Source organism: Oryctolagus cuniculus, chromosome 8 (assembly GCF_964237555.1).
Source record: "Oryctolagus cuniculus chromosome 8, mOryCun1.1, whole genome shotgun sequence".
NCBI classification, from domain to species: Eukaryota; Metazoa; Chordata; class Mammalia; order Lagomorpha; family Leporidae; genus Oryctolagus; species Oryctolagus cuniculus.
The window spans coordinates 54,802,440-54,816,813 of record NC_091439.1 but is presented as its reverse complement, the minus strand read 5'-3'; the positions used below and the strand labels follow the sequence as shown (position 1 = coordinate 54,816,813).

At 48.3% G+C, this 14,374-nt stretch overlaps 1 protein-coding gene across 6 annotated transcripts in view; it reads right to left on the bottom strand.

Moving 5' to 3' along the window:
• Positions 1-10,806, bottom strand: part of ELOVL6 (ELOVL fatty acid elongase 6) — a 131,146-nt gene extending 120,340 nt beyond the window's left edge. For 2 of the 6 annotated variants that reach the window (XM_002717122.5, XM_051819518.2), the window contains exons 1-2: positions 9,999-10,139; positions 9,737-9,857 (exon numbers count right to left, since the gene is read on the bottom strand). In XM_002717122.5, the coding sequence (XP_002717168.1) occupies positions 9,737-9,825 (89 nt within the window). In that variant the 5' untranslated portion in view covers positions 9,826-9,857; positions 9,999-10,139. Of the gene's footprint in view, positions 1-9,736; positions 9,858-9,968; positions 10,140-10,576 lie in introns of those variants that run through there. The other 4 variants (XM_008267482.4, XM_051819519.2, XM_051819517.2 and 1 more) reach the window with 4 other exon arrangements.
• Positions 10,807-14,374: the final 3,568 nt, after the last annotated feature.

The following is a 14,374-nucleotide window of genomic DNA, read 5'->3' as shown; positions in this document are numbered from 1 at the left end:
ATTGTTTTCCCAGGTGAATTTTTATCTTTTCATATTCGAATAAGGGGGTGATAGGGCCCATGTGAGCAGCCCCTCCCAACGCAGGCATTATCCAAACTTGGGGCCCATTTCTCTTTTTGTCCCCATATGCACACCCCACATTGTGCCTCAGTTTCCAGCTGTGTCCAAGATAATCCAAAGAGTGGTAGAACAGTTAACATCTATGACTATGTAGCAACTATTACTAGTATCGCTGCTCCAGAATTAAGAAAACCTATTCCGCTTTCTAAGATCTGTAAGTCTAAATCAGAAAGTCATAAAACTGAAAGGAAACTCTGGAACTTGAAATATAGGGTTTTTTTTTTCTTGTGAACACCTTTTTTTAAAAATTTTTTTTAAAAAAATTATTCGAAAGGCAGTTACAGTGAGAGGGAGAGACAGAGATCTTCCATTCGCTGATATACTACCCAAATGGTGTGCATGGGGCTGGGCCATACCAAAGCCAGGCACTTCTTCCAGGTCTCCCACATGGGTGCAGGGGTCCAAGCACTTGAACCATCATCCTTTGTTTTACCAGGGGCACTAGCAGAGAGTTGGGCCAAGGCTGAGCAGCCAGAACTGGACCCAATGCTCACATGGGATGCCTGCATTGCAGGTGGTGGCTTAACCTGTTGTACCACAAAGCCAGTCCTATCAAACATCTTTTATTGAGGTTTCTACCTTCTTATTACAGTTCAGCTCTTAAATGCTTAAGATACCGTCATGTCTTCAAAGTTTCAACTGTTTTTTTTTCTTTTTACACTCAGGGTAAACCTGTTCATTCAGTCTCTTTTTCATTAAGCCTTCAAAAACAAGATCATGAAATGTTCAACTTTAGGCCATTCAATCCCACTAAACTCACCTGTGATAGTTAATTACCCCAGTTAGGGCAGGGCAGGCCTAGCGGCTTCAAACCTTTTCAATTTTGCTGAATGTGACCCTTATAAACAGGAGGTACTAAGTAACTAGGTCTAAAACACAGGAAAACTTGAGATTTTAGTTATTATTAACCATACTGAAGGTTGTTTAAAATTCAGTAATAATCATTTTAAGTCTCAGTACTCAATTTTTACAACTTTAAAATGCACTGAAATCATATTATTTATCTCATTTTTAAAATAGGTTATATAGTCAGTTTTCCACCTATTAGGACCTGTAAGTACTTTAAGTTCAGCAAGATGCTCTTGTGGTGGCAAGAAATACACGAGTAAGGAACTTCTGTCACTTTACATACGTTTGTGTTTATGTATATGGGTACTTCAAGAAGTTGGCAGAAAAAGAATTAAAAGACAAATTCAGAGTGGACACTTGGTATAGCAGTGAAGTCGCTGCCACTGGGGATGCCCATAGCCCACATCGGAGTGCCAGAGTGAATCCCAGCCACTTCAATCTAATTTCTGCCAAGGTAGACCCTAGCAGACAACACATGATAGTTCAAGTGCTTGGGCCCTTGCCAGCCATGTGGGAGACCCAGGTGGAGTTCCTGGCTCCTGCCTTCCAGCTTCAGCCTGGTCCAGCCCTAGCTGTTGCAAGCATTTGAGGAGTGACCAACAGATGGAAGATTTCTGTCTCTCTCTCTCTGCCTTTCCTGCAAAATGAAAATAAATTTTAAAAGTATTTTAAAAAGTTTATTTCTGTGCAAAAACTTTGGAAATCCATCTTTATGAAAAGACTACATCCTTTCAAATTTTTTTGCACCTAATAAGCTTATCTTTTTATTTCCATTTTTCACGAACTTTTTGACGTACATGTGCGTGTATACATATATTCATATAATCTAGGTAAATGCCTGTACTTCCCTGACCAAGACACACAGTAAGCATGAACCTCATTGCTCTTTTCAGCCTTTATTTTTTATTTATTCATTTATTTATTTATTTATTTATTTTGACAGGCAGAGTGGACAGTGAGAGAGAGAGACAGAGAAAGGTCTTCCTTTACTGTTGGTTCACCCTCCAATGGCCGCTGCGCTGATCTGAAGCCAGGAGCCAGGTGCCTCTCCTGGTCTCCCATGCGGGTGCAGGGCCCAAGCACTTGGGCCATCCTCCACTGCATTCCTGGGCCACAGCAGAGAGCTGGCCTGGAAGAGGGGCAACCGGGACAGAATCCGGCGCCCCAACCGGGACTAGAACCCGTTGCGCCGGCACCGCAGGCGGAGGATTAGCCTATTGAGCCGCGGGGCTGGCCCTCTTTTCAGTCTTTAAAGAATGTTCTATTTAGGACTGGTGCCATGGCATAGTAGGCTACACATTCAACTGCAGCGCCAGCATCCCATACAGGCACTGGTTCATGTCCTGGCTGCTCCTCTTCTATCTAGCGCTCTGCTTGTGGCCTGGTAGGGCAATGGGGCATGCCCTTGAACCCCTTCACCCTCATGGGGTAGCTGGAGGAAGCTTCTGGCTCCTGGCTTTGCATTAGCCCAGCTCCAGCTGAATTAGCCCAGCTCCCGCTGTTGTAACCATCTGTGGAGTGAACCAGTGGATGGAAGACCTCGCTCTCTCAATCTCTCTCTCTCCCTCCCTCTGTCTGTAACTCTACCAAATAAATAAAAATTTAAAAAAAATTTTTAAAAAGCTACCAGTTTTGAGGCCTACTGTCCGTTAAGTATCAACATGCAGTCAATTCAAGGATCCAGCCTCAAAACTCAAGATACTTTCTTTTTAAATCTAGTTGATAATAAAATTAAGGACTAAGCGAAAACATCTGAAATTTATCTTTACAAAAAATATGAAACCCCAAAAGGCAGGGGAATGAAAGTATTAGAAAACTATTTCAGTGATTATTCAGCAAAATTGCTTCCAATCAGCATGTCTAATTTAACTCAACAAATTATCTAAGTTATCTCAGAAAAGATCATTGTAAATCTTTTGCACTTGTATGAGCTTTATGTACAAAGCAAAGGCTTGGCCAGCATTGCTGCTCACTAGGCTAATCCTCCGCCTTGCGGCTCCGGCACACCGGGTTCTAGTCCCGGGCGGGGCGCTGGATGGATTCTGTCCCGGTTGCCCCTCTTCCAGGCCAGCTCTCTGCTGTGGCCCAGGAATGCAGTGGAAGATGGCCCAAGTGCTTGGGCCCTGCACCCGCATGGGAGACCAGGAGAAGCACCTGGCTCCTGGCTTCGGATCAGCGCACCGGCCACAGCAGCCACTGGAGGGTGAACCAACAGCAAAGGAAGACCTTTCTCTCTGTCTGTCTCTCTCACTGTCCACTCTGCCTGTCAAAAGAAAAAAAAAAAAAAAAGGCTTAAAGTTGAATTTCAAAAAGTTCACCCCGTGGTGAACAAAACATTTTCTACAAGTACTTGTCAGTCCAGTGTAGTAAGAAAAAGAAACTTAAAACTAAAAAATCATGAATGCTCAATATAGAAATGAACCATGGTAAATACACAGGCTTGAACCCAGATGACATTCGCGGTCCCATGCTTTAGAAATTCCCATTTTTTACTCCTGGGCAGTACTTAAAAAAGACTAACCATCTCTAAAATAAATTATTGGAGAAGCTGGGTTTTTTTAAAAAAAAGTTCTCTAAAATCTGAAGAACTATGGCTAAAACACACATTTGCACCTGCCTGTATACCTGTACAAACGATCAGAATATTAATACTATAATAAAGCCAAATTATACTTTCATTCAATTTTCCTGGGGTTATCAATGGAAAGAAAGCACGTGGGACAGGCAACTCCTTTAGGTAAATGCCTGAGCTCTTCTAACAAAGATAAATGGGAAGCGAGCAGGATCAGGCGGCTATGAAGCTAGAGTGTGGTAAAGGTAGACCTCGGGCCAACTGTGTGACTCATGTCTGGTTCCAGCTAACAGAGGGCAGATCAGCTCACCTGTGTCCATGAGAAAAAATTCAGTGAATCACTGAGACAATTTTTGGATGACTCACTTCAGAATACTTGGACCTGAGCTATTCAGATCACTGATACAAAGATGAATTCCTGAATTGCCAGAATAATTGCCAAACTCCTTCCTTTTACTTTGCTGGCTAAGGGCTGATGTGATGCTTGTACTTGCACTGCACCCTCCCACGTTCTTTTTTTTTTTTAAGATTCATTTATTTATTTGGAAAGCAGAGTTACAGAAGCAGAGAGAAAGAGAGAGAGAGGTCTTTCATCCGCTGCTTCACTCCCCAAATGGCTACAATGGCAGGAGCTGTGTGGATCCAAAGCCAGGAGCCAGGAGCCTCCTCTAGGTCTCCCATGCGGGGGCAGGGGCACAAGCACTTGGGCCATCCGCTGCTTTCCCAGGCCATAGCAGAGAGCTGGATGGGAAGTGGAGCAGCCAGGATTCAAACCAGAGCCCATATGGGATACTGGCACTGCAGGTGGTAGCTTTACCCGCTATACCGGCACATCTGCTGGCACATCAGCCGGTGACTTTACTGGCTATGCCACAATGCCTTATTTCTAAGTCTCAATTGGAAGTTTCTTCCTTCAATGAAGTATGTAAGGCAGCCCTTTGATATGGAGTGGGTTGACTCTAGAGTTAAATTCCAACATTATTCCTTGACACTGCTAGAATTACCTTCATTCTAATATAAACAAAAATTCAGCTGGAGACCACATTTCACTTTCAATTTAACAAAAGACCTTATTGGGCCTGGCTGTTCTACTTCCCTTTCAGCTCTCTGCTATGGTCTGGGAAAGCAGAAGATGGTCCAAGTCCTTGGGCCTTTGCACCCAGGTGGGAGACCCAGAAGAAGCTCCTGGCTCCTGGCTTCCATTAGACTCAGCTCTGTCTGCTGTGGTCATTTGAGGAGTGAACCTGCGCATGGAAGACCTCTCACTCTGTCTCTCCCTCTCTCTGTCTGTAACTGCCTCTCAAATAAATAAATAAAATCTTAAAAAAAAAAAAAAGACCTTATGTGAAACTTTGATCTCCACACAGTATTTATAAGTAACGCAGAAGTATAGATGGATAATATAACCATAAAATAATTCTCTTTAAACTGTCCTTCACCCTTGTCCTAAACAAACAGGGACTGCATGACTCAACATCATTTCCTAAAAGATGCACGAGAGTTCAAAGTTCCCACACAACATTTCACTATTTTCTAGGATCATAAGACAGATCAGATTTTTCTCCATGCAACTTCTGAGTCTTCACACTCGTAAGCTAGCACATAGGACTCCACGGCTTCTTGAAGTTTACTGAACGGTATGTTAAGTTCCTTACACTTAACACTTCCCAGTCTTCAGGTCAGAATGAGCTGTGATTCCAAAATAAATGGTGGCATAACGGGAACGATAGGAATACGGCATTTTCCTGGACAGCTGACCAACTTCGTGCATTCTGTGACTGATGGACTGAAACTCTGGCTTACTCTGTTCCACCGTCACAGACTTGCACTGTTCTCCTGCCATTTGCAGCCGGTCCCAAGGAGGACCTCAGAGAGCCATTCAAAGCAATCCTCAGCACAGGAAAAACAGCAGCCTAACAGTGAGCCTGCATGTGAAAAGTTTCTGCAACATCATGCTGCTGTATCTTGAGTTTAACACTAATACCGGCTATGCTGCTTTGTGTCCTTTTATCTTGAAACTGTCTATCATGCGCCTTTTTCTGAGCCTCATATACAAGAAAAGAACCTACAGATGTACTACTCCTTTTAAAGTGTTCCTTTCCCCTACTTTGGTAAAGAGCAATTTCAGCCAGATAGTATTTAATTCTGAAAATTTCTACACTATCTTATAGTCTGCAAGATAGAATACAAAATAGAGAAACAATAAAACCCTTACAGCCACCTCCATGGTGGGGGAAGAGAGGCGAGAAAGTCAGAAAAATCTACAAAGCATTGAAAGGCTGGATGTGTGCAGGACGCCAGGAGAGGGGGCAGGGTTTCATGAGGTTCTAGGCAAGCCCTTTGATGACGTCATCTCACATACATAATGTTACAGCAGTCAGCACAGGCCTCCTGCTCTCCTATTGGAGAACACTGTGTCAGCCGACATCAGAAGATAATCATCATTGGCCAGACAATTACAACTGGAGCAACTCGCATCCACTGTTGTTAGCACGAACCTGGCAGGCTGCTGAAAGAGGAGAAGGCAGAGCCCAGCTTCCCTTCTCACTCAATGAATTCATGCAGCCTCACCAGTCACTAGGTGATTTTGTTCCCTGGCTGGCAGCACTTATAAATTAAGTCAGCTGTTAGTGAGAATAACAGGTAGAGGCCAGACATCTCATAAAAGAACAACATGTCTCTATTTTCACTGTTGGGAAATCACAAGGGCTTTTCAGTGTAAAACTGGAACCCTAAACTGCTCTTTGGAGCTAAAAGCAGGCATTTTCCTCTACCTCATGTAATAAACTTTCATTTACCAGGTATGTTTTTAACTGTCTGTGTGCCTTCAAGATGAGGCTCAGGCTGATTCTCCAAGGGAACATATTACTCTGTATCTCAATTGCTATTCTAATCTATTATTGATAAAACTATTTGCCAGAAAAGTGAAAAAGTCTACAGTATTTATTTCGTGTCCAGGCCAAGGAGTACCAGGTTAATCATTCATTTAAAAAACAAGGAACTTGATGAACTTGTCTCAGTGGAACCATTCACTGTTTATACACACCCCACTCCAAAACTGAAGCCTCACTCCACTAGTACATGCCGAGGTAACCAGTGAGGGTTCAACACACTCTCCTTATCGTAGGTCCCCTTAAATGATGCTAGTTGGTGCACATAGCTCGTAGGTAAAACCTGACCCCTGGTCCTCCTCACCATTCGTCAAAAGCCAAATGTAGCTTTTCTATTCATGGTTTTGACACCTAATATCCGTACACATTTATGGCATAGAGTGTGCTCCTCCAATACATATATGTACAACGTGTGATGACTAAGGTAATGACATGGTAACTCATTTGAGAGTTACATTGGAATTCTCTAAGTTGACAAGTTTTGTCTGAGGCCAAGTCAAAATGATTTTAAAGGCAACGCAAATGAATTATCAAAAGCAAGGAGAAGCTTCCCTACATCCGGGTTTTGTTCCAAAATCCATTTCAGACCATGTTAAGTAAAGGAGTCTGGAAAAGGCAAAGACTCTGTGGTTTGCTAAAGTTCTCCCTCTTCCAGAGGGCCCAAGCTTTGGTTTTGCCACTTCCTTCTCCCGTTAGTAAGTGGAAAACAAGACATTTTCCTATATACCCAATTCTAGACTTTCTGGCTGTTGGTTTGCAGGAGTTACACAACTGGGCCCCTAGGATACCAGGAATAAGGCAGTAGGGTAAAATAAAAAGAAGAAAGTAAGACAATTAGGATGGAGAACAGGTGCAAGGTCAGCAGGGTTCTTTGACTGTCCATGCAATTCGAGAAGAACACACCGTCAATAGCGAAGGCAGGAAGGGAAAAATCCTAAAATGTGACTTTAACACGATATTCAAACCACAGGGGCAGGCCAAGCATGGCAAAGCCTCCGGTACTAACAGGTAATGTTGGCCATAAAACCAGCCCCAAGCATCTGCCAATACAAAGCAGGCTGCTGGGTGCCCTGCAGAATCGATAGGAAATGAGGCAAGAGTCGTGCCTTGAAGATTAGACGGTCTGGTATAAGGCACAGATGTAATACGCAAATATCCAGCTACAGTAATAAAAGCCAGGTGAAAACAACGCATTAGATAGGTAAAGAGCAAGTAGCGAACAGTAGTGAGAGCCTAAAGGGCGAACAGAAGTTGGTGCATTTTTGCCATTTTCAATCCCATGAGGGCTAGGATCTCTCTGGCTGAGCGAGTGCTTAAGTGAATGAAGAGAAGAGGCGGGAAAGGGTACCTGGGGGCAAGTGTAGGAAGTGGTCTCAGAGAAAAGGCAACAAGTAAATAAGAGGCAGTATCGACCGCAGCAGCGACCGCAGCAGCGTGCAAAGATGCGGGCAGACAGGGAACCGGTTCAGGCGGGAGGGCGAGGGGAGGCGACTCCGGAGAAGCAGGTTGCACCAGGATGCAGCAAGCAAGAGAGCTGGCTGACCCTGGGAAATACAGAGCACCCGGCAGGCAGGGAGACCGGCAGGAGCTGGACGCCCAGAGGACCTGACGGAACAGCTGCGGCGAGGACCCCGGCCCGGCGCGCCAGCTGCGCTGCTGCCGGCGCCCGCCAGCTCCGGTCACCGCCCCTGCCCGCCTCCAGCGCCACCCACTACGCGGGAGGAGGAAGTGCATGTGGATTAGGACCCCAAGGCGCCAAGGCCGGCGCCTCCCAACGTCCAGTCTCTACCGGATCGGGGCTCGCGGTGGACTGCCACCTTCCGGACCCGCCCCCGGGCGCACAGTCTCGGCTGCCGCGAAGGGCACCAGCCCCGCCGCCCCATGTGCTTGCTGCACCTCCCGTCCTTCCGGGGCGGCCCGCGGGCCCGGCGCCCACCAGCCACGCCGCAGCTGCGAAGTGCAGGCGGCGCCCGGCCGGGGAGTGCGGCCCAGGGGGCAGGCTCCGCCCGGCTGCAGTCGCCCAGGGGCTGGCGGGCCCGTAGTAAGGACGCTCGGGCGGGCGGGCAGGAGCTGCCGGGAGCGGCGGTCGCGCCTCCCGAGGAGGATGGACGACCCCAAGGGGCGGGAGGAGAGGAAATCGGGCCCCTTTCCCGGCACCCTTATAACCCCCTTGCCCAGCAGGGTCTCCGGCTGCCCAGTGATGCGAGCAGGAGGGAGGCAAGGCAGGGCGCGAGGGCGCGGGGCACGCGCGCTCGGCACGCGGCGACCGGAATCCCCCCTGGCGCCCGGGAGCCCCTCTGCCCGACCTTTCTCGCCCCAGCCCCGGGAGGCGGCCCCGCGGACCGGCTCCCGGGTGCCCCGGGCTGGCCACTTCCCCGTTCGCCAGACCTAGGTGGGGGTAGGCAGGGGAGCGAGGGTCTGTCTCCGGCACGGCCCAGTGCACGAGGAAGAAGCGAGACGAGCACACCCTCCTCGGTTAAACATTGCAAGGTGACACCGGATCGCCTCCCGCACGGGCGGAGGGAGCGCAGTAAACAAGAAAGAGGTTTCCCCATTGGAAGTTTTTGTGGCGAAGATCCCTCTCCCCCTCCCCAGGACTGCAGACCGAGGGGTTTTTCATCAGCGAGCATGGACTCCACTCAGCAGCTTTGCCTTAGAAGTGAGTGCAGCCAAAAGGCGTTTCCGTAAAACAGAAACTTAATCATGGCGTGGCTGCGCTCGCTCGGGTTCATTCATTTTTATTACAGTTTTCATTGTCCCCTCCCCCGTCTCTGTATGAAACCGGAAAGGGGTCCAAGCAGGGAGGCATCCGGCCGGGGAGCGCACGGAGGAGGGCAGTTTAGTGGGAGAAGCTGCAAGGAGAAAGGAAGGGCACGAGGATGGGAGAGGGCGCGGACCAGAGCCGAGGGCGGCGGGCGGCAGAGGGTTAAAGCGAGCTGGAGCCCGGGTCCCACCTCCCCGGTCTCTCACACACGGCTGCTGGAGGCCGAGGGAAAAAGAAAAAAAAAAATCTAGAGGGAAACCAGGAGGCAGCACAGGTAGAGGACAGGACTGTGGCATCTCTCCCGCCTCCCCTCTCGCGCAGACATCACCCTAGGCACACACATATGTTCTGAGTTATATAATCCGTGCAAAAGATGCCTGTGGAGCCGCGGCTCGCGCAGCCGGGCGTCTCCTGCGCGCCGAGACCCGGGCACGGGGCTGCCGGCTGGCTGCGCGCGCGGGCAGGGAGCCCGACCCGAACGCGCTCCGGGGGGAAGACGCAGGGCTGCCGGGCGCCGTGTCACGCGAAAGCATCACCTACCAGTTTTCCTGCATCCACTGGATGGCCTCATTCTCGTTGAACTGCTTTTCGAATTCATATTCTTGTAAAGTCAACACTGACATGTTCATTGGGGCTGATCTTCGGAGTCGCTACGTGCTCTCTACACAAAATAAAATAATCTGTAAAGCGCTAGGTCTCGAGGGCTCGCTCCTGCCTGCTCCCCCACCCACCCCCCCGGGTCTGCCCTCGCCGCTGGGTCTCCGGCGCTCGCCTCTCAGCTACATCCAGGGTGGAGCATTGCCTGTGCCTCGGCGCCCAGCTCCTCGCCGCCGTGGGGCTCGCCTCCTCCCGGCGTCCGCATCCACCGTAGGAGGAAATGAATGCCTTGCGGTCTTAGTGCCCGCACGTTTGTCCATCACCCTTTTTACTCGTCTACAGGGAAATCTCCTCCCCCTCGTGCGATCAGGAAAATTAACCCTTTGCGAGGGAGGGCGCAGAGGAGCGAGACCTCCTCCCGCCCTGGGGTGCAGTTTAGTAAAGGCCACGGTGGGGGTGGAGGGCTGGGGGAAGGGCGCGGGGAGGGAGGAAGTGGCCTGGCGGTCACCCGCGTACCCCGGCCCCAGCCTCGCGGGCCGCCGAGCCCTGCCTTTGAATGAAGTTCCAGCGTGTGGGGCGCAGCCCTGAGGCGCGTGGACGGGAGAGCTCGGGGAGTAAACAATTGGGAAATAGTAAAACCTGCCAGCGCTCCCTCGCAAAACAACTCCAGGTAAATCTGCGATGAGATCACACGTGAAGGGGACGCGCTGCCCCTTCTCGCCCCGGCGCAAACCCTCCGGGGCCTCCCCCTGCCCCCACTCCGGAGCTCCGGCTCAGACTCACGTTCGCCGGGGGCCGAGTGGCCCGCAGAGCGCCCTCCGTCACGTGCAGCCGGAGGAGGATGAGGATGAGGAGGGTGGAAGTCGGGAGAGGCCAATAGCCGGAAGTGGAAGAAAGGACTGGGAGAGGGGTTAGGTGGAGGGTTTGGGTACCGAGAGGGGGATAATTAATGAACAGAGACAAAGGAGGAGAGGAAGTTAGCGACCGGAGAACTGGACCAACTGGTCCAATGCAAAGGCTTTATTTGTATGCATGGGTAATTTTGACTTATTTGTTGTTGTAGATACTGTTTGAGGAGAGGGTTGGATGCAATGTTGACCTCATACATCAAAAGAATTCTGCTCCATCTGCCCCTTCAATGATTTCCCCCAGACGTGGGGGAAAATGAAATGGGAGGGCAAGGAGTTGTCCAATAATCTAATATAGGAATGCAATTGTAAACTTAAAAAAATAATAAACAACCTGTACTTTCAAAATTAAACGGACATTAAGACCAAAAAGAAAATGACCCTTCTCAGATGCAAATAGCCCTCACCTCCCCAGGAGTCCAAAGGGAGGGTATTTTCATTCAAAGATGGGAGCCTCTGAAACTTGGGAACTCAGAGGCGCCTCTTCCTAGGGAGCAAGGTGTAGTAAGAAACTAAAGAAAAAGTTTTTAACAATCCAGTACAATTTTATGTAAACCAAAGGGCCGGCCCGGTTGCTGATTTGCAAATCAATGAATAGGTTGACACTCCAGGTAGGGAAGTTGCTTATCTTTCCTTTTAAGGATTGTCATTCTGGAGACTTCTACAGTGCAAGTCTGAGTGAATTTAAAAGTGAGGCCCAGGCCAGGCCGAAAACACTTGGCTGAGTTAGGCTGGAAAGTAGGTGTGGTCAGATGAGAAAGATTTTATAGCACAGGGGCTGGGCCTCTGAGTAATTAATCAATATTTGTAAAGTGATGAGTAATTGTTAAGTATATGAAAGAGAATAGGAAAGTGAGGAAGCGCTCTACAGTGAGAAAATCCTAGAAAGACCTCATTGTATGTTGCAAGGATAAGTCTTATTTTTGTCCAAAAGTAAATCAATTTTAAATTCATTCTTTGTGTTTGCAATGTAATCGATTTGAAAGCAGTTTGAGAAATTCACATTTGTTTACTATGTTTTCTTTTTTAAAGATTTATTTATTCTGAAGACAGAGTTACACAGAGAGAGGAAGAAACAGAGAGAGGTCTTCCATCCACTGATTCACTCCCCAAATGGCTGCAAAAACGGGGACTGGGCCAGGCCAAAGCCAAGAGCCAGGAGATTCTTCAGTCTCCCATGTGGGTGCAGGGGTCCAGACACCTGGGCCATCCTCCACTGCTTTCCCAGGCACATTAGTAGGGAGCTGGATCAGAAGTGGAGCAGCCAGGTCCCAAACCTGAGCCCATATGGGATGCAGGCATCCCAGACAACAGCTTTACCGGCTATGCCACAAAGTGCCCCTACTATGTTTCTTATTTAAAGCATGTCTGTTATTCCCTGCTTATTTTCTAAACATGGATGTGGGGTTATATTAAAAACAAATCTGGACCTTAAAAGAGCAGTTATAAAAAACAGTAAATACTTGATGTTAGTGAAATGGTGCTGTCTTATCTAAAGGCGCCATCTCCAGTCACCTTCTACAGGGGGTTGCACTGAAGAGCAAGCAAGCACGAGAAAGCCCCGAGCTGAAGAATGAGTTTGCAGGCTTTAGGAAAAAGCCTGGTGTGACTCTAGGCCACAGCTAAGGAGTAGCAGAAAATTAGATTGGAGAGGTAGCCACAAGAAAAAGTAGTGTGTTCTGATTTCATTCTGCCTGTTGTGTGGGGGGGGGGAGGTCGTGGGAGAGAGGAGGTTACAAGATGTTATACTGAGAAATAGCATGTTAATTTCCAATAATTCCACTGCTAGGAATTTATAGATATATCATCAAAGACATTATGGATGTTTGTGTAAGATACATAGCACCCTTGGTAGCAGCAACAAAAAAACCTGGAAACATATGATGGAATAATTTTATATCAGAATATTTTGGGATTTTTGTTCTATAGATCACAATATCAAAGGAATTCCTGATATGTATGAAGGAAAATGAAAAGGCAAGGCACAGAACATTATGTATAGTGTTATATGTAAATGACATCTATGCTGTGCATAATATTTTTTAAAGATTTATTTTATTTATTATTTGAAAGACAGAGTTACAGAGAGAGATAGACAGAGAGAGAGGTCTTCCATCTGCTGGTTCACTCCCCAGATGGCCACAATGGCCGGAGCCAGGAGCTTCTTCTGGGTCTCCCACACAGGTGCAGGAGCCCAAGGACATGGACCATCTTCCACTGCTATTCCAGGCCACAGCGGAGAGCTGGATAGGAAGAGAAGCATCCGGAACTCGATCTGGCGCCCATATGGGATGCTGGCATTTCAGGCCAGGGCTTTAACCCGCTGCACAACAGTGCCTGCTCTGGTACATAATAATTTTTTAAAAACAAAGATTTGTGTGATGTATATGAATGATATTCAAAAAGCTCATGGAGGCCGGAGCCGCGGCTCAATAGGCTAATCCTCCGCCTAGCGGTGCCGGCACACCAGGTTCTAGTCCCGGTCGGGGCGCTGGATTCTGTCCCGGTTGCCCCTCTTCCAGGCCAGCTCTCTGCTGTGGCCAGGGAATGCAGTAGAGGATGGCCCAAGTGCTTGGGCCCTGTACCCGCATGGGAGACCAGGAGAAGCACCTGGCTCCTGGCTTCGGATCAGCGCAGTGCGCCGGCCGCAGCGCACTGGCTGCGGTGGCCATTGGAGGGTGAACCAACGGCAAAGGCAGACCTTTCTCTCTCTCACTGTCCACTCTGCCTGTTAAAAAAAAAAAAAAAAAAAAGCTCATGGATGGGCTGGTGCTTTGGCATAGTAGGTTAAGCCTCCACCTGCGGTGCTGGCATCCTGTATTAGGGTGCCTCTTCAAGTCCTGGCTGTTCCACTTCCAATCCAGCTCCCTGCTAATGGCCTGAGAAAGCAGTGAAAGATGACCTAAGTGCTTGAGCCCCTGCACCCACATGGGAGACCCTGAAGAAGCTCCTGGTTCCTGGCTTTGGATTGGCTCAGCTCTGGCCGTTGCAACCATTTGGGGAGTGCACCAGTGGATGGAAGACCTCTCTCTGTCTCTCCCTCTGTCTGTAAGTCTGCCTCTCAATTAACTGAAATAAATATTAAAAAAAAAGTTCATGGAAAAATGAAAGAAGCTATACATAGTTTTCAATTTTTTTTGCACCAAAATAAACTCATACTAACTTGTTATAACATGTCTGAATCCAGTTTGAGGCACTAAGAACAGAGTTCCTATTAGAACAGCAAGAATTCTGCTAACATTGAAGCAAGAGCAAACAACATTTAGGAAGAAGTTCTGGTTGAAGAGTTAAGAAATTAGTAATGCTTTATTAAAAGAAACCAACCATTCATACATGGATAACTCACTTTTAGAAGGGATTAGCATGGGTATTTGGCATAATGGTTAAGGTGTCTGTGCTCATATCCGAGTGTCAGGATTCAAACACTGACTCTGGCTTATGACTCTAGCTTCCTGCTAAGACATGCAATAGGGACGGCGCCGCGGCTCAATAGGCTAACCCTCCGCCTTGCGGTGCCGGCACACCGGGTTCTAGTCCCGGTAAGGGTGCCGGATTCTGTCCCGGTTGCCCCTCTTCCAGGCCAGCTCTCTGCTATGGCCTGGGAGTGCAGTGGAGGATGGCCCAGGTCCTTGGGCCCTGCACCCATATGGGAGACCAGGAAAAAAGCACCTGG